Source organism: Petaurus breviceps, unplaced genomic scaffold (assembly GCF_028583685.1).
Source record: "Petaurus breviceps papuanus isolate PSGF00001 unplaced genomic scaffold, PetGlider_PUasm1.0 90654, whole genome shotgun sequence".
NCBI classification, from domain to species: domain Eukaryota; kingdom Metazoa; phylum Chordata; class Mammalia; order Diprotodontia; family Petauridae; genus Petaurus; species Petaurus breviceps.
In genome coordinates, this window is record NW_027187301.1 from 2,252,307 (window position 1) to 2,272,303 (window position 19,997).

The 19,997-nt window shown below is 37.9% G+C and overlaps 1 protein-coding gene across 1 annotated transcript in view; it reads right to left on the reverse strand.

Moving 5' to 3' along the window:
* HACD2 (3-hydroxyacyl-CoA dehydratase 2) overlaps positions 1–19,997 on the reverse strand; it is a 95,894-nt gene that overhangs the window by 23,660 nt on the left and 52,237 nt on the right. The window contains exon 4 of the mRNA XM_069064956.1: positions 19,844–19,932. Coding sequence (XP_068921057.1) covers positions 19,844–19,932 — 89 coding nt within the window. The remainder of the gene's footprint in view (positions 1–19,843; positions 19,933–19,997) is intronic.

A 19,997-nucleotide genomic window follows, 5' to 3' on the forward strand; every position in this document is an offset into this window, starting at 1 on the left:
CCTGAAGGACTTTCATGTTGAAGAAAGAAGAGACTCATTCTGAATTTTCAAAGGCCTGAACTAGGACCAGTGGGTGGAAGTTACTAGATAGGAGATTTTGGCAATGGATGAATTTTCTAAAAATGGAAAGTGGTGCCTTCTTAAGTAATGAGCTCCCAGCTTACAAAGTGATTCAAGAAAAGGTTGGATGACCATCTATCTGCCAGGCACTGTACTGGATAGTTAGTCTGGATTAGGTGATTCTGAAGGTCCCTTCCAACTTAGAGTCTATGGTTATGTAAGTGACTTTAATTCTTCCTTTAGGTATTAAATTGTTACCTGTACATGTGAAAATGTGAGTGTGCTGCACAATGTTCTACGTTGTGACTACAACTAACACTTCCTTAAATAACTGCAATCTTCAAGTAGAAAATATAGGTATATGTTCTTTAAAAGCAAATAATTTTCATTTCAAAAGGAAGTTGAAGAGAATACTTTTGGAATCTACCTCCCCCCCCGTTTTAAAAAAAAAATTGTTTTCGATCTCGAAAAGACACCAATATTTCTCAGCAGCACTAGACTTAGAATCCAGAGGTAAGTCACAACTTCTTTGGGTACTGGTTTTATCATCTGCAATAAAGGCCTTGGACTAGATAACCCCTGAGGTTTCTAACTCTTAATTTTGGAAAGTCAGGATGTTCATGGTTTTTTTTTTAGTGACAAAATAGCTTTTAAGGGAATGACACTGCCAACCTGTGGTATTTCCAAAAACTGTCGTTAGGATTATTTTAAAGCTCAAGTCATTTATAATAATTCACATTTACATAGTGCCTTAAGGTTTACGTGTTCTCTTCACAACAACCCTATGATGTAGATAGGGCTATTATTCTATTTTATGGATGAAAAAACAGAGGGCTCAGAGAGACGAAGGGACTTCCCTAGACAATTCACTAGGAAGTAAATAGCCATAATTACACTCCAGTTCTAACTCTAAGTCCAAAGTTCTTTCTACAAAAGTTCATTCTCTAGAACAAACCATCAGCAACTCATCATTTTTCCACCCCCAAATGCTGACACAGGCAACTTCCTCACCTGGGTTGACACCATTATCCTCTTAATCCCCCAATTTTAAAACTCTGAAGCCATCTTTGGCTCCTCTTTGTTCTTTATTCCCCAATTTAGCTGAAATGTTATGAATGCCAGGGGCCAATGTATTGGAATGTAAGTGTTTTTTATTCCTTTCAAGCTCCTATAGTTGTGTCCTGCAGTGATTTTAAGGAAGGAATGTTAAAAGCCAGCCTGCCTCTTGCCTTTTTTATTGGTATCCAACACAACAAACATCCTTTTCTGTGGCAAGTACAATCACAGGCAGCACAACTCTTGGGTATTGTCAGGAAGCAATTTAATAAATCCTCTAACCCAGAACCTGAACTGACCCTATACTTACAAAGGATACTTTGAGGCATTATGCAGGCCAGCCTGTTTCCTGGGTTTCACATGCAGAGAAACTTTTTTTTTTCTACCATGAAACCAGCAAAATAAGAACTTTGAACATAAATATCTTGTGCTTCTATAGTCTGTGGGGTCCAAACAGGCCACTAGACATTTCCTCAAAAACATCTGGTAAACTTCTGAGAATATTGCTATTATACTTTTCACTCTCACCCATAGTCATGATGTGAATTTGACTTTGATTTCCATACAAATTGCAGAGAGGGTCTAGGATCTCTTAAAGAGGTCACTGGTAAACATTTAGATAGCGAAGCTGTGATTACAATGAACTATCATAGCTTCATCAAGAATAAGGTCATGCTAGGCTAACCTCATTTCCTTTTCTGATACTATGACAAAACCAGTAAATAAATGGCAAGTTATAGGAAAAGCTTACCTAGATTTCAACATCACTTAAAATAAAGTATTTCATATTGTAAAGAAGATGAAGGGATATGGATTAGATGAAAATATAATCAGATGAATTCAGAACTGGTTGCATGGCCGGACTCAAAGATTACTTGTTTTAATTTTTCTTGCTGTCTTATGGAGTCATTAGCAGCTTCCACTTGGCCAATCTAATTTTTAAGGAGTCATTTTCTTTGGTGAAGTTTTTATACTCCTTTTTTGCCAAATTTAATTATCTTTTCACAATTTTCTTGCATAGTTCTTATTTCTTTTCCCTTTTATTTTTATTAAAAGCAACAACAAACAACTCTTCCAGGAATTCTTGTATCCAAACTGAATTGTTCTTTGAGGTTTTGCTTGTAGATGTTTTAAGTCACTGTCTTCTGAGTTTGTATCTTGGGCTTCCTTGTCATTACAGTCAGGGTTTTGGGTTGTTGGGTTTTTTTTTTTTTTTTCCATTTTTTGAGCCTGGAGGTAGGGAGTGGGGAGGCAAATGGGAGGAATAGGGGCATGTCTGATCTGATCTGTGTTTCTTGTCTTTTATACCCTATTGCTTTCACAGCTCAGTCTGGGGGCTTTCAAGTTTCCAGGGCTTCCAAAGTGGTGTGATCCAGCGAGAAGTCTGTATGATGCACCCCCTCCCCCCCCCCCCCTCTGCACTCTCTAGGTTCCTGACCTGGTTTGTGCTTATTGACTTGTGTGTGGCTTAGTTTCCATAGACTGCTGCTAGACTAAATCATTGTCAGCCCACTGGGGGATTTTGCAGGTTCTAAATGACAGAACTGCTGGTTCCCTCTTTGTTTTTTACTGAAATCAGGTCTGATGCTGGATGGCTGCATATCATAGAACACTGTAATTTCTGAAGAATTAAAATTGTAGGTGATCTAAAAAGCACAGAATAGCATATGATGGACATAAACAGTGGAAAGTTTAGATCCTTTTCATGGTATGCAAAAAGTATGCAGGGCTGTACTCAAAGCCTTTCTAGCATGGTAGGACCTAACAGAGCCTGAGCTAGTAAAGGAACTGTGAAAAATCTAGGTTAATTTCCACATCATTTTGAAGCAATGGAGAATATCTTTTATGGATTTCGTCCTAGAATTTTAAAAATAGTAGTGTCTTTTGTTTCTACACATTTAATTTTATTTGCTTTGTTTTTCCAGGTCACTTTTTTAAAAAAAAACTTTATTTATTTATTGCTTTTTGGAGGGGGGAGAGCAGGGCAGTTTGGGTTAAATGACTTGCCCAAGGTCACATGGCTAGTAAGTATTAAGTGTCTGAGGCCACATTTGAATTCAGGTCCTCCTGACTCCAGGGCTGGTGCTCTAATCACTGCACCACCTAGCCCCACTCAGTTCATGTTTTTAAACTTGTCTTCTCTGACTTTTGTCTAAGTCAGCATGATTTTCATATAAGTAAATCCCTGACAGGTATCTTTCACCTCACCTGGTCAGGAACCAGACCATTTCCTGTAGTTTCCTGCAGTTGCCCAGCCACTCTGGTAGTGTGCATCTTTCTCCTTCCTCTCTTCCCTGCTCTGGCTTTTCAGCCTCCCTTTATACTTGTCTTCCAACTCCTTGTGGGCAGGGACTGTCTTATTTGCTTTCATGTGTGCCCCCAGTGTTGCACAATGTCTACACACAGTAAGTGCTTAATAAATGTTTGCTGGCTCAGTCCCACCTCTAACACATACAGTCTTTGTGATTCTGGGTGTGCTGTTTAACCATTTCACCTCTCGGTGCCCAAGGAGTTCTCTAAAACACGTGCAGATACGCATTGGTAGAGGGAGTTTTCCCACCAGGAGTTCTCTATACCAATGAAACCACAGGTCTGGTCCCAAAAACTGTGGATGCTTTATATAAAGATGGTTTTAAATTGTTCTTCTTTCGCCGATGTCTAAATAACATTCCACATATCTTAAAATGCTTTAGAAAGCAACGTCATGGGTTCATAACTCAAATGCTGCATTTAACCACACAAGAAGCAGCAGCTTGATGATGCAAGAAAAAGAGTGCTGGGCCTGGAGTCAGGAAGACACAAGTTCAAATCCATCCTCAGACACTTGGTTAGCAGTTTGACCAGGGCAAGCCACTTACTCTCATTTTTGTCAACTGTAAAACGGGGATAATTACAGTACCTTCCTCCCAGGGCTGCTGTGAGGATCAAATTAGATATTATTTGGAAAGGGCTTTGCAAACTTTAAAGTGCTCTATAAGTCACAGGATTTAGAGAACATCATGTCCAATGCTCCTTTATTGTACGGCTGAGGAAACTAACTTAGAGAACTGAAATTAAATGCTTCTGGGTACACTGGCAGCAAGAGGCAGCAAGTGTGGAGCTGGGACCTGAACTCAAGTCTTATCACTCCTAATCTACTGTTCCCTTTCATTAGTGCTGGGCCTCCCCTAGGGACCACAGGGGCCTGTATGGAAGGGGGGGAGCCAGGGGACGGGCAGAATGGTCACAGCATCGTGTATACTGAAGTTGAGCAGACTGGGGTTGTGAACAAGGCCTGCAATCTAGAGTGTCAAGCCAGACCAGAGGATATGGTAGAGGTTCAGGGCCCAGGCAAGGGCGCCCGGGCAAGCACTCAGAGATCCAAGGCAGGCAGAAAGGTAAAGCTAGGAACAAATCTGAGAGAACACAGAGGCTAATATCAAACTGAGCAGAAAGAAGAAGGCAAACAATGAAGTCTGTAAATAAGAGATCAGCTTCTTAGATCTGAAACTGGTGAGCAGGCCCACTTAAAATAGTATAAATGCAGTATGAATTATCTTAGGACAGAGACAATCTGCCATCTACCCACATTAAAAGTAACTTGGCAGGTTTGGGAAGGTAAGGACTAACAAGGGTTTTCTATACGGCAACTCAAAGTTCTGTAATTGTAATAAATAATTGTAATTGCAATAAATTGTAATAATAATAATAATAATGATAAATTGTAATTGTAATAAAGAGAAATCTCTTCTGGGAATCCTCTCCACAATTCTAACAACACACTCAACATTTTAACAAGTAAGATTGATAAACACTGTTAAATAATGATTTAAATTGCTCTGGTAGTAATTTCAAATTGATTTCTATCCTTAATGAGAGATGACCACTAGAAATTTGGAAAATACTATTCTGTGGGTAGATTTTCAAAAAATACATTTGGACAAATATTAACCAGAGTCTTTCCATATAATTTGATGAATTCAAGTGCTATTATGATTTTTTTTTTTGGCTTTTTGAAGGGGGGAAGGCAGGGCATCTGAGGTTAAGTGACTTGCCCAAGGTCACAAGGCTAGCAAGTGTTAAGTATCTGAGGCTATTCACAACCACCTAGCAGCCCTTATGATATGAATTCATAACAGAGGCTAAGATAGGAGATATACTATATGGGAAAAAAAATCCTTGTTTTGGGGGGATTATAATCTAAATGATAAGGATGACAGATATCAAAGAATCTAGGTCCAAAAGGGACTCAGGAGAAAATCTAACCCAACATTCTCATTTTACATGTGAGGAAGCTGATGAGTGTGGGTGGCGGTAAAAAGGAAGGGGACAGGGCAGACTGATCAGTCTGATGAATTCCCTGCCAAGTCAATGAGATTACTGGATATCTACTTTTGTCCTTGACTTTCCTCCCAAGGAGGTGAGCACGTGCTCAGGCACCTTGATGAGAGGACGTAGGGAACTCTTAAGTCCGAAGGCTGATTCCAAGCAGACTGGCAACAGAATCAGAAAGGATGGACTCTCATTAGAAGTTGTCCCTCCTTTCATGAATCTTGACTTTTTTTTAATAGGGTGGAAAAAGAATATAACCCTGAAGAACTTATCTTTAAAACTTTAGTTATAACAAAGGCAAGTGGCTAAGAAAGCTCTTATCATTCCCAAACAATAATTTAGCATAGTTTTTTTTGGTGCAGGCTAGTTAAAATTAAAAAAAGAAATAAGGTTTTCTAAATTCACTTCATTTCACTATATAATAGCCCTCATTTACATAGCTATTAAGAGTTTATATAATCGCATCTGAGCCTATTCCACAAGAGAAATTATTTTACACTTGTATTAATAACCAATAATTAATTTGGAATTCAGGCCTTTATCCTTTATTTCCTCATTTAAGGTCCAGTCTCAGTAAAGTTAGTGTCTGAAGGACATGACTGGTGAGATTATCCTAGCCCTTAAAGTACATGATCTTCAATCTTGGGTGGGATCCCAAAACTGAATCTAATTCTAGGGGAAGGAAGGGGGGAAGAGCAACTGTCCTTGTACCCCTCCATTAGAGGTTAGGGTGATCCAGTTCAATTAAATGTTGACCAATCAGGGTTGATTTTTACTCATCAGGGGCACTGCATTCCCTTTCAAAAAATATTTAAGGCTTTCAGGATCTTCATGTTTTTGTCTTTGATTAGCGAAAGAAACCGACCATACAATTTATTTATTTATTAATCATTAGCTAGTCTAATTAATAAATTGATTATAATTATCCATAAACCCTATCTTTTCATTCATAACATTCAACAATCCCTTAAGGTAGGTGGCACTTTGAAAACCACACAACTGGGCAATAAAGATTATTCTATATAGCAAAATTCCATTGTTAATGAATCTCCAGATCCATATTTCCTTATCGTTGTTAACATATAGCTCTCCCAAAGAGGACATTCAGGTCCCCTGAATAATCTCCTACCTGGAGACCCAGAGAACTTTGGACTCTTTTTTTGGGAGGGGGGAAGGCAGGGCAACTGGGGTTAAGTGATTTGCCCAAGGTCACAGAACTAGTGTTAAGTGTCTGAGGTCAGATTTGAACTGAGGTCTTCCCGATTCCAGGGCCTGTGCTCTATTCACTGTGTTACCTAGCCACCCCAGCCCAGAGAACTTTAAAAGGATTCACAGCCAACAAATGAGGATGGTCCAAGCTTGGCCTAAGTGGACTGCTTTCAAATAGTCACATTCCATCTAAGGTGTCCCTGGGTTCCTTGAAACAACCACTGACTAATACGGAGACCACTTAGGCTCACTGGGATTCCAAATGCACAGGTTGATGAAAATTTCTTTTTTTTAATTTAATTTTTTTAATGGAAATTTCTGAAGGGAACTCCATCAAGTTATGAAGTGCCTACTATGTGCTAGGCACTGTGTTAATTGCCAGGAATATAAAGAAAGGCAAAAACCAAACAGTCCTTTCTCTGCTCTCAAGGAGCTCGACGTCTGATGGGGGAGATAATGTTCAAACAAGACATACAGGATGCAACGGACATAACCATCCGAGGGAAGCCACTAGGCTGAAGGGGGATCAGTACTGGAAAGAAGCCAAAGAAGCCAGGGGAGCCAGGAGATCAGGAGGGGCCTCCTCCTCTTTCAGGTACAGGTGATAGCTAATCAAAAGTCATGGAATCCAAAGAGGGCAAAAAGGCCAGTACCACCGGAGGGTGGGGAGTGAAGGGAAATGAGCCTGCAGACCAGGCTGTATGAAGGCCTTTGAATGCCAAATAGAGGGTTCTATAATTGACCCTGGAGGTGAGCAGCAGCTACTGGAGTTTACTAATTGGAGGGGAGGGAGGAAGAGGGGAAGACATGGTCATATCTCCACTTTAGGAAAATTAACTGGCATTTGAGTGAAGGATGGACTGGAGCAGGAACTCAGCATCTGAAGCTAAAGACACGGCATATATCGTAGTCAGTTGGATTATGTTGGCACACAAAAGACCACACTTCCAAATATGCACCGTATGGCCATCATAGCAAGCTTGAATATTACTTAAACAGAGATGCTAAGTGTATTCATCTTCTGGTAAGTTTTACATTTCTTTCCAGGAAACAAATTCCACAAGATCAATGCTCTTAATGAGGACTGAGAGGGAGAGGAGTTGATGGAGGGGCTGAGGCTGCCACCCTTTCCTCCCATAGCAGACCACTAAAAAAGCACCAATTCCTTGAACCAGAGAGGTACTGAATCTGATAACCCAAGCAGCCCTACACAATTAAAGCACTTTTCACTGCTACTCTATAACGTATTTTCAAGTAGTGACCTCTTGGCCTAGAGAAAGGATATTTCTCTTATCAAGTTTCTCAGCCAATTATTATTTTTTTACTTTGATTACTGGCCTTAGTTACTAACCTCCTCGTCCAGTCTTCATTACTCACAGTAGATTCTCTCTCAATGCCTCTTTTCTTCCATGAAAGGAAAGATCTGCCTCTCAGGTTTTTATCATGGAGATAGTAGCAAAAGAGCAAAAATAACATGCTGCATCCTCCTCTCCTTAAAGGCCAAGATAGCAGATTTAAGCTATGAAATTCCTGATCAGCTCCTCAACCAGCTTCATACACCATATTAAGCAAAAGGCCATCATGCAACTATGACTTTAAATCTAGACTGAAGGACACCTCTGCAAGCACATCATGCAGGCTATAGTTGGCTCTGGGCTTGACCTTATCTGGTGGGAAGCAAGTACCCTAGGAAATGATATTGTTCAGGCTCCAGTCACTACATTCCAGAGTAAATATCTCCACTGAGGGCTGCTGTGGCTGTACCATTCAGAGCAAAGCTTCTGAGGGGTTAACAGTAATTAGCCAGAATTTCTGAGGGTAATAATAGCTCCTGAAGCCTACAAAAGGATATAACAAGCAGTTTTCATCTATTAACACTCACCTTAAAACCTACTTAAGTCTAACTGCCTGGAAAAAGCACTGGGTTTGGAATGGGACTTGGGCTTATTACATCCCAAGTCTACTTCTGTAACCTCAGGAAAGGCCAGTGGGTCTCATTTTCTTCATCTGTAAAATGAGGGGGCTAGACTAGAAGACTTTTAAGGTTCCTTTTAGCTCTAAATTTATAGTTGCTTCTTCTTTCTCTCCATTAAATAAAGTTCTCTCTTTCCTCTGCCTTCACTTCCTCCCTGTGTTCTTCCTCTGGCATGCTGGTCTGTATCTTCTCATGGCCTTGATTTCTTTTTATTTCTTCCTCTCTCTTCCATCATATTTTCTCATTTCCATCTATCTTTTTTAACTTTATGAAACCTACTTAATCTTTTATATTTGATATACTTACTGAATAAAATTTAGTGTTCTTTGCTCTTATTTTTTGAAACAAAAAATATACACTAAATTGAGTAACTTTTTATTTTCCTGTGGCCTTTGACTGATTTTCCTCTGGGTTAAAAGCCCTCATTGGACAAAAGCTTTCTCAGCCCTGGTCTACCTGAATATCACCAAATGAAAAACTCAGAGAAATAAAATTTTTTAAATGGAATTCACAGGTATGATTGTGATGAAAGTTGCCAAAGCAAATATAGTAAAATGAGAATACAAAGTTTTTGTCCTGTTAAGTTAACTTACTTTTTGGAGCAATCTGAAAAAAGCCAGGATATTTAATAATGTGTAAATACTGAATGCATCAAACTTAAAGAGTTAGACTTCTTTTAAAAATGTTACGTACATCCTCAGCATGCAGTCACACACCAATTCATATCTTACACAATCCAGAAGTGCACCAAAGTTTCATTTCAGCCTTCAAAGGGGCTCTTTTGTGCAGACTGCTCTCTGGAAAACATAGATCACTTAGCAATAATCTTTTAGATAGTATATCTATCTGCTGCAAGAGGAATTCAGATCAATAAAAGAGGTTCTTTTACTAGGAAAAACTTACATAATCTCCTTTTCTGTAGAAATTTAATCATAAAGACATACATTGCCCTAGAATGGCAGTTTCCAAATCCCTCCACCCTCAGCCCTCCCACCAGTAGAATAAAAGACAACCTCTAGAAATCCTGTCTTATCCTAAGGATTTCCAACAAGCCCATTTACCCAACTGTGTTTGCTGCCTAAGATAATTATTAGAAGGCTGGATGAGAATTCAAATATCCCTTTTCAAGATGCTTTGCTTCCATAGTATAAGTGCTTTCTTTCAGCCTACTCTAAGAGAAGATTCTAGAATAAGTTACTTACACCCCAATTTCTATGCAGATAAAGAATCAGTTTGACAAGGGAGCAGCTAATTTAACAGACAGGCCCTCCCACAAACTAGAGGCATTCAAATGTATATTAGCTGATGCTTTGAAAAAATGCCAAACATGTATTGTGGAATGCACCTGCTTAAAATGAGTTTATCTGTGTTCACTTTCTTAGCTCGGATGAAATATTTTGCCAAAGCTCACGACGCATGAAAATCAGATGACTTTTACTGAGTGAAACTGAAAACTTGCTCTAAAAAAAGAATTAATAATGATGCCTACTCTATTTCTATATCATCTTTTAACTCCTAATAAAACATAATGTAAAACTCAACCAAGTATTTACTGAAAAGTCTTATTTTAAGTGGAGCCTACATAGAAGGTAGGTTATATACTTTTTATATACTTTATATACCTTTTAATTATATGTATATATATATAATTATATTTAAAAAGTATATGTGTGTATATATGTGCATATATATATGTATGTACATACATAGATCCTTTCTTACTCCCCTAGAAGATTATAAATGCTTTTAAAAGATGAAGCATATATAGAATGCCAACTCAACCTCTGTATCTTATGCTACTTCTGCAATGGAGAACTTAAGCTGAATCTCAGTAATGGTTTCCCATAGCAATGGTTTGAAGAGGATTTTGACAACAAATTTAACAGGACTAGTACTAGCTCGTATCCCTTGATTCTTTACAATGACAAAACAAAATCCCGACAGATAACTCCTTAATTTTAAATATTGTTAAAGTCTCATTGGACATCAACAAATGATAAACACTGATAAGGAAAATGTTGGCAACTGAAAAATGTGTTCTTGTCTTGTTATCATGTTGTACCCCAAATCTCAACTATAAAGCCAGTTTGAGGCTACTGAGGAAAGCTGACTTGAGGGTCATAATTTGATTCACTGAGGAGTTAACTGGCAAAATAATTCTGTGATATGGATTTTTTATTTCCAAATACTACTAAATTGGTAATACTGTTATAGAAGTGATGCCTGAAATAATTTTGGTTTCCAGATAATAGCTATTATAACTCTTTTGCTTATTTAGGAAATTACAATTTTAAGTTTAAGATAACAACGTCTTCCCCCCCTTCTACATTGAGTTCTTTTCTATGGCTATCTAATGATGTTTATAGTCATGCTAAAAAGCTAAAGGTCTTTGTAAATGAAAGAACCACAAATAACTAGGTTCAATTCTGAACAAAATTTCCAACTATTTGTAACTGGCGGTAACGTGTGCCACATAAGCTGAAGCAGTATTTCTGAAAAATTATATGACTCAATAGAAACTTGTTAACACCTCTGTTAACTTAATAGAACACATTCTGAAGACAAACTTCTCTGTTAGACATTTCTACCAAAGGTAGAAATAATAGAGACAGAGGGATGCTTCACAAGAAGGGCCTTTACAAGGGGGCTTATAACACAAAAATATAATTAAATGCAAACAAAAATATCCTGTGCTTTGAAAACAAAATCAGGGTATCTTGGGGTCAGAGGAGAGGCTTTAGGCCAAGATGGTGCTTGACCTGTACTGGAGAATAGGAAAGGGACATAAAGGAGGGTCTGGAGGGAGATCAACCTACCCTAGAGCAGAATGAGCTCCAGATTCTAGCGGAAGGTAAATGAAAAGAGAATGGCACTTTTCAGGTGCCAGAACCTTCTGGTAATAGACTTTCTATACCTATAGTCAGATCAGCCCCTAGCTAATCCTCCTTAAGGATTCAACCAGCTGTGTCTCATAGCAATGCTTAAGTTTACCAGGATATCATCAGTGATAAAATAATAAGATTTTTTTCCATGCTCAAGAATAGTATAATTTTAGAAAGAAAGGTGATGTAAATCCACCTACCGGAATAGTTTAAATAGAGAGTAAGGGACTGAGAAGAATACAATGGAGAATGCAGAACATTCAGTCCCTAGGGGAAAAACTAATATTTAGAATACATCCAGTTCCATTATCCTTACAAAATGAGGCAACAGGGCAAGCATGAAATACAGTGAAATTTGAGTTAGACGAGCACTTCTAGGCCAGGTTTGTCACTAACTATATAATCCAAGGTCTCTGTTTCTTCATCTGCAAAATGGGGACAGCAGCTGTTTTACCTCCCTAACAGGGATGTTGGAAGGACCAAGAGAGCTTTGTGTATGTGTGAATGTGTGGCACATGCTGAGAAAAAACAAATGTCTACTGTGTAATATAAAGAATGGGTAATTGTAGGAGATGTGGCTGCTCAAGCTGGCAGAACAAGAAACTGAATGAAAGCCTAGGATGTACACAAATTGTTCAGAACTTAGTGAAGAAAAGCCTTTGTGAGGAGAACTACTGGAGTTTGGATATGTAGATTCCCAAACTTCTTACTTTTACCAGGGACATAAGTGAACTTTAAAGAAAGAAAAATGAGAAATGTTTGTTTTTCTTAAATTAGTTAACAGAGTAGGTGGGAACAAAGGAAAATATGAGGACAAGGAAAATGGAAAGTAGAGACTATATCACAGGCTATAAGGGCAAGGAAGAGAAAGGGGTTGCAAGAAGAAAAAGATTTCATGGGAAAACGTATTATGAGAATCTACTTTACAAGAAATGAGTCCAAAAAGAGATTACATGATGGGGATGGAATTCTGATTGTTAATTCATTTGTTCAATGTACTTAAAGAGGTAAATCTACAATAATATTTAAAAAGGCATGAAAAGTCAGGGAAGTGAGACCAGAAATAATAACTGAAACTTGGTTATTTGAAGTCTGCAAAGCAATTTATATGTGCTCATTCATTTACACCTCTGTAATAACCCCCTTTACAGATAAGGGAGACCTCAGACACAGAGGGGTCAAGTAACTTGTCCAAGGGTCATAGTGATTATAAGCACCAATGACAAAATCTGAACACAGGTCTTCCTGGTCCATGTCCAGCACTTTGTCTACTATGCCGAACTGTCTCAAGTAGAACTAAAAGGATTTATGTGGGGGCGGCTAGGTGGTTCGGTGAGTAAAGCACCAGCCCTGGAGTCAGGAGGACCCGAGTTCGGTTCCGGCCTCAGACACTTAACACCCACACAAAAAAACTAGCCGTGTAACCTTGGGCAAGTTACTTAACCCCAACTGCCCTTCAAAAGGAAAAAAAAAGGGGGGGTTTATGTGCAATAAAGAGGAGAGGGCATGACATGTTACATAAAAGTTACTATCATCATTCTATGTTTGTTAACAGCCATAATTAATTTTTCAAATGCTAGATAATTAGGCACACATACACCCCACCACATATATGTATAAATGTAAACTAACTCCTGTTAGAGTGATTTTCAAAAAGCTAACTAAGAAGGATGGTAAAATCCTACTCTATCCTCAAGGTGCCAGAGGGTGGTAAAATATTTTAAAAGTTGCATGAAAAACATCAGTGAGGAAAGAAACAAAAACTTTAAAACAAAACATATTCAAAGATAAAAAAAATGATGCCTGGATAATATATCAATAGGGTTTTTTTTATTTTAAATTCTTAAAAAAGTTTTCAACATTCACTTTTATAAGATTTTGAGTTCCAATTTTTTCTCCCTCTCTTCCTCCCCTTCCTCCTCCCCAAGACAGCAAGCAATCTGATATTGGTTATACTTGTACAACCATATTAATCATATTTTCACATTAATCACTTTGTGAAAGAATTAGAATAAGAGGGAAAAACCATGAGAAACAAAAAACAGCAAAAAAAAGTGAAAATAGCATGCTTTGATCTGCATTCAGACTCCATAGTTTTTCCTTGGATGTGGATAGCATTTTCCATCATGGGTACAGACAAATTTTTTTGAGGTGTTAGAAAGTAAAGGACTAAATGAACACAATGGAGAACTTTGAATGTTCAGTCAAAAAACAAATGAGAGAAGTCTGTATGTATAGGTCAGGAAAATGAAGGAAGGTCGAACATGTAAGTGGGAAAGAGAAATGGGAGTAGGTTTAATGGGTTAAAACCAAATTAAAATGGTATTAAAAGCTGCCAAAAATAGAGCCATTCTCTACTGAATTCTTTACTGTTTAGGAGCACGTCCTACAGAAAAGAACAAGCATGTGGACTGACACCAGTGTATCAATCAACAGAATAAAACAAATGATTTAACTGCAAACATCACTGCTCCAAAAGTAAACAGCATGACTATACCACTGAACTGGGGAAGCAGTTCTCAGTGTGATGGCCTCAGATAATTAGCAACGATTTACTAAGTACTTACCATGTGCCAGGCATTGGATAATGAGTTATATAAGAATTTTAAAGACTCTCTCAGCAAACACTGATTGCTCAGATTCAGCGAAATATTAGTGAAAGGTAATATTACAGATTGGCAAAGATGACAAAAACAGAAAATGATAACTGTTAAAGAGACGGTAAGAAAATAGGCACACTAATATACTTTCAGTGAAGCTGTAAATTAGCCCAGGCAATCTGAAAAGTAATTGGGAACTATACCCTTCAACATCACTAAATTGTCTATTCTCTGACCAAGCAATGCCACTACTAGGCTTATGAAAGAAAGATGAAAGCCACCATATGGACAAAAGTATTTATAGCAACTTTTTGTTAAAGCAAAGAAACGGAAAATAAGTATATGGAAATATTAATTTTATTTGAAATTTCTTAAATTCACAATTATTAAAAAATTAGCTAAAACAAAGCAATATGATCAACATAAGAATAAAACTTTATTAAACACATTTACAAAAAGAAGGGAAGATAGAGAAACTTAGAGGCCAATGACACTGCTAAATCTTGATTATAATATTTTTTTAAGATTCATAGAATGTTAGTATTTAGCAATCACCTAGGACAAGCCTCTATTTTACAAATGAAGAAACTGAAGACTAGTGTTAAATGACCTGACCAAAGTCACACACTAAGCTAATGTTAGAGCCAGTATTAGAACTCGTGTCAATTCATAGCCAAATATTCTTCCCATTATGATAGACTATCCTGCTTTATTTTATTTTTTGCTTTTTTGGAGGGCAATTGGGCTTAGTGACTTGCCCAAGTTGACATGGCTAGTTTTTCTGTTAAGTGTCTGGGGCTGGATTTGAACTCAGGTCCTCCTGACTCGAGGGCTGGTGCTTCACTCACTGCACCTCGCCACCCAGACTATCATGCTTTAAAAATAAAAATACTGGGTAGACAAGAAATCATAAAAAGGCAAAATATAATCAACTAGTGAATTTATATTAAGAATCATCAGGGGGCGCGGCTAGGTGGTGCAGTGAGTAAAGCGCTGGCCCTAGAGTCAGGAGAACTTGAGTTCAGTTCTGGCCTCAGACATTTAACACCCACATACAAAAAAAAACCAACAAAAAACTAGCCGTGTAACCTTGGGCAAGTTACTTAACCCCAATTGCCCTCCAAAGAAGGCAAAAAAAAAAATCATCAGGGAATATTCCAAAGGAGAAAGGAGGGAATTATTAAAATTTTTGATCAAGCCATGAAAAGATATGATATGCCAGAGAAACTGCTAAAATATAAAGTGAACAAACAGAATACTTAAGAGCTCTGTGACCATGAGCAAGTCCTTCTCAGTCTTATTTTCCTCATCTGTAAAGTGGGAGTACCACACAAGACTGTCATAGCATGCAAATGAGAAAATATATGTAATGTGCTTTATAAACATTAATAAATATCAGTTGTGGTTACTATTGCTATGTGGAGTCATTATATGGGGTATTAGGTAGCATCCCTTCACTCAGTGGGCAGGCTGTTATTACACTGTTATTACATTTAAAATAAAAATCTTATATAAAGACTAACAGAAAAGCTTGAGTGAGAGTGAACAAAATGTCCATTGTCAAATGAAGAAAATACATTTATATATTTCAGAGGGAAAGATTTTTCAAAAAAATACTGGAAAATGAAAATAAAGAAAGAAGAAAAGACAGTTAACACCAGAACAAAGAACTCATAAAGTAGTTTCTGAAGCCAATTTTCTTAAGCATTAGTTATATATGGTTCCTACCAACAGAGATCTTTTCTATGATCACATGGAGCAAGAAGACTGTAATAAAAGAAAGGCTTCATATTTGCTGTTAGAAAAATAGAAAGGTGGGAGTGATGAGTACAGAATTATTTATACTTCTATATTTTAGCATTAAGGTAGAATAGATAATTACAGGAGAACAAACTTCAATTTTCACCTGTCCATGCGGATATGCTGGTGGGAAATGAAGGCACTACTGATGGGAAAATTTAATTTGAAAAAATACAACTTGTGAAAAGGAGAGGATGAAGATTTTAGAATGGCGGATCAATCCTGAAGAGGTGAAGAGGAAAATCTGGAAAAATATATACTATACTCAGAAAAATTAATTTATGGAGTTGAAGATAAAGAGATTAAACACATACTGCAAAGGTTACATAGATTAGAAGAACTAGGTCAAATGTGAAACAGCACATACAATGCTTTATATAACAAACTGCTTATTAAAGTCAAAATAAACCCCTGTCCAAGAGAATGGTATAAGGAAGAGGATACCTGGACAAACTTTGTATTTGGAAGCACTGTAATAAAAGACAAGTAGCTGGTCAAGGGGGCACAAGAGGTGAGGTGGCAGCAAAAAGGAAAGGGAAAAAGGAAAGAAGAAAGACTCCTGAGATGGCCAGAATGCCAAAGAAGAAGTCAGAAGAACTGCATGGAAGGATAAGACACATCATGGAAAAGCGGAAAAAAGGAACAGATGGAAGGAAAACAAAGACAACTGAAATGGACAGTGTTCTCATGAGATGGATAAATGATACTTTTGGAAAAGCTAATGGTTTTTTGGCAAGGAGAATTTAATTGTAAATATGTAAGTATGACTAATATGTAAATACCCTTTATAAAACCCAAGAGCCTGGAATGAGAATGTCTAAAAGAGCTCTTTGAAAAAATACAGTCACACCAATGTGAGGCATCATTATGATTGAAGACAAATGACTGCTAAAACATAAATCCAGAGACAATCCAGAAACTTTGCTTTAGTTTCAACACCCTTCTCAGCAAGCCTCACCAAGTACTGCCCTGCAGGCTCACCAGTCTGCTGGGGGCCCTGAATTCTGTCCCTTCTTCTGCTCACACCCTCTGGTCATGATCCTACAAGCATTAGAAGCTTTTCCAGAAGAAAGCAGGAAGGGAAGGGGTGGATGCCCATGCATCACCGATACACTACAGAATCAGCCCCAGACAACTAATGATTGTCTATATTAGACAAGTTATGTAAATATACCTCTTTTGTTTTCCATGTTAACTGGGGATTTCACATAAGGGAACTTGCTCACCACCCAGGTCTCTGGCTGATGTGCATGGATAGAGACTTACTGAGTTGAATGGGACACTAAGAGGTTAACTGCTTTGTCCAGGTTGGCATAGTCAATGTGTGTCGGCTGTGAGACTTGAACCTGTGCATTTCTTACTCTAAGGTGGGCTCTCTATCAATGATACCTCTCATGTATACACAATGATTAACACTAGCACAGGGAACAATATTTAGCCTTCAAGTACATGACCATAAAAAAACATGTCATCAGTTAATGTTTTCATCTGTAAAATGAGGTAAGGCTTTAGCTAGATGAAACATGAAAATTGGCAAAGAATACTGAAATGTGTTACTGCTAAAAAGAACTGACAGGCCAATCTGAGTGTAGGAAAAGAAAACTAAGACTCAAAAGGAGTTTAGGAGAAGGTGAAACTAGATGCAAACATGAAAGAAGACTATCAAAAAATGATAGGCACAGAAGATTCTCAAATTAGGGAAGAAAACAACTATCAAAATATTTAGCAAAATGTATACATCTATGCTGATATCAGTGTGAAAACATGAAACTTTTAAATTTTTTCTCAATTACATATAAAAACAATTTTTAGTGTTCATTTTTAAAAATTTTGAGTTCCAGATTCTCTCCACCCCCCCCCCCCAAACAGTAAACAATTTGATATAGGTTATATAAAGCATGGAAACTTCTAAATGAGAACATCTGTTATTGGGGTCCCTTTGCTTATTTTTCTCCAACTGGGGCTTTTCCTTTGTATTATTTTTATTACATATGTAGAAACATGAAATTGTTTAATGCTATTCTTGTACATCAGAAAGTCTAAGTAACTTTGGGTGGTGAGATAGTATCAGTTTTCTTTTTAAATGAAAGGATTGTGAACATGCAAATTCCATTGACTAACAAAATATTAATCAATCTAGGTGAAAACTTGTTAGTTGTGGTATAAATAAAAATTCTCAGACTAAATCTTGGATGATGGAATGTTTTACCAAAAAGTTTGATAACCATATTATAGAGAAAATAAGAGAATTTGGATAGGATGTTTTCTGAGTTTCAATAATACTCAATAATGTTGGCTCTTGGCCACTGGAATGAGTGGAAACATCACATATGTATAGCTATACATTAAAACGCGCCAACTGTCTGGGGTGGGGAGGCTATCTAGTTAAATGTAAAGAAACAGACAATACATTCATCAATTATAACTTCTGCAAAGATCATTGGGTACATTTTAAGCTTAAAGATTTGTAGTTTTTAATGTGTAAAATATATCTGTGAACCTGAATGTCAGAGCATTAACTAGGACTTTTTGTACCATGGGTACATTCCACAAATTGTGCCTGGGGCAAGAGGCAAAAACAAAAACCAAAAATACAACCTAGCTTTAGTCACGAGGGATGAAGATGCATACATACTGCCCTGCGGTGAGAGGCAGCATAGAGACTATCTTCCATCTCACAAAATGAGTCACGTGGTAGCTTTCTTATTTAACTATTTTCGATAAACCCGTATTAAAGCCAGTTGTTTCTTCAAGCAAGTAAAATCAATTAACAACATCTCCATCAAGTCAGCTTGATTGCTGGGAGGCTGGTGTGGTAGCAACTTATACAGAAAGCTGATAGATGCTTTTGGAAAGGGGACAAAAACAGAGTTTGAAGATACAGTTCCCTCTCCCACTTCAAAAGATCACATTATGTTAGAATCATTTAGTTCGATTTAAATCTGGAAGGAATCTTAGAGACCACCTTTGTCCAACTTCCTCATTTTGTAGAGGAGGCAAGAGGTGCAGAGCTGGTGCCAAAGAAGGTCAGTCCGGTTGTTGATATCTGGCTCTGCTCAGGGCTACTAGATTAGCAGGCCCTCTACAATGGCGGGTCCTTCTAGAACAGCAGGCTCTAGTTTTGTAAATCAGGAAATGCACCAAACAGGACAGGGGAACCTCTGGTTCTTCTGGATGCATCTTGACACCCTCTCTTCTTACTCCCTCCCCAGGCTCTACTCTCTGCCAAAGTTTGAGCTAGGGCAGGCAGAGCTTTAAGAAATACACACAATCCTCAGATGAGAGGCAGCCGTGACCTCAGAAAGGCTGGGATCTGAGTCTTGGATAGGGGCTGAGAAGCTGTCTCCTTTCCCTCGCTTCAGGCTTTCCTATCTCTAGGGAGGCATCCTCTCCCCACTTCCTCAACTTCCTCTGCCTCTGATACAAAGGTGTTGACGTTGAAGGGATCCCCTTGCTGAACCACGGTCTAGCATCCCCTGGCCCATTCCTAGGCTGGATTAGAATTCCAATTATAGCTCTGGTAGTGTGGGAATGAAGTAAAGCTGTTCTAAGCCTTGTGAGGTTCAGGAATAACAACTTCATTCTACCCCTAGCCTTCTTAGGCCATTCTCTGAGCCAAAAGACCACGGGTGCTGAAAGCAAGAAGGACTAAGGAAAAATTCCCAACACACATTATCCACACAATCTTGAGGTGTGTTTGGGACCTTCATTATAGGACTTTAATATTGGAAATGTGTCAATAATCTGTAAGAATATTGCATTTTGAGGTCCATGCCTTCATAAGACTCAACTTTCTCTAGTGAATGTGAAAATTAGTCAAATGATATTGATATTAGTTGAAATTCAGTCTTTTGTCATAACACACAAATATGAAAGAGAAAAGCTGAAAAATGGCATTTTTGTCTAATTACTAATCTTATTACATTCCGTCCTATGATTTAAACACTCACCTCTTTGACACTGTGTGTTACTGCCCATATCAGGAAAACTCTCGACATCACCTGGAAAGAAGTCAGGACTACAGAAGAGGGAACAATTCCTGAAAAAGATTTTAGTACTGGTAAATTCACTGATTTGAGTATCTAGCATTTTGTAAAACAATTG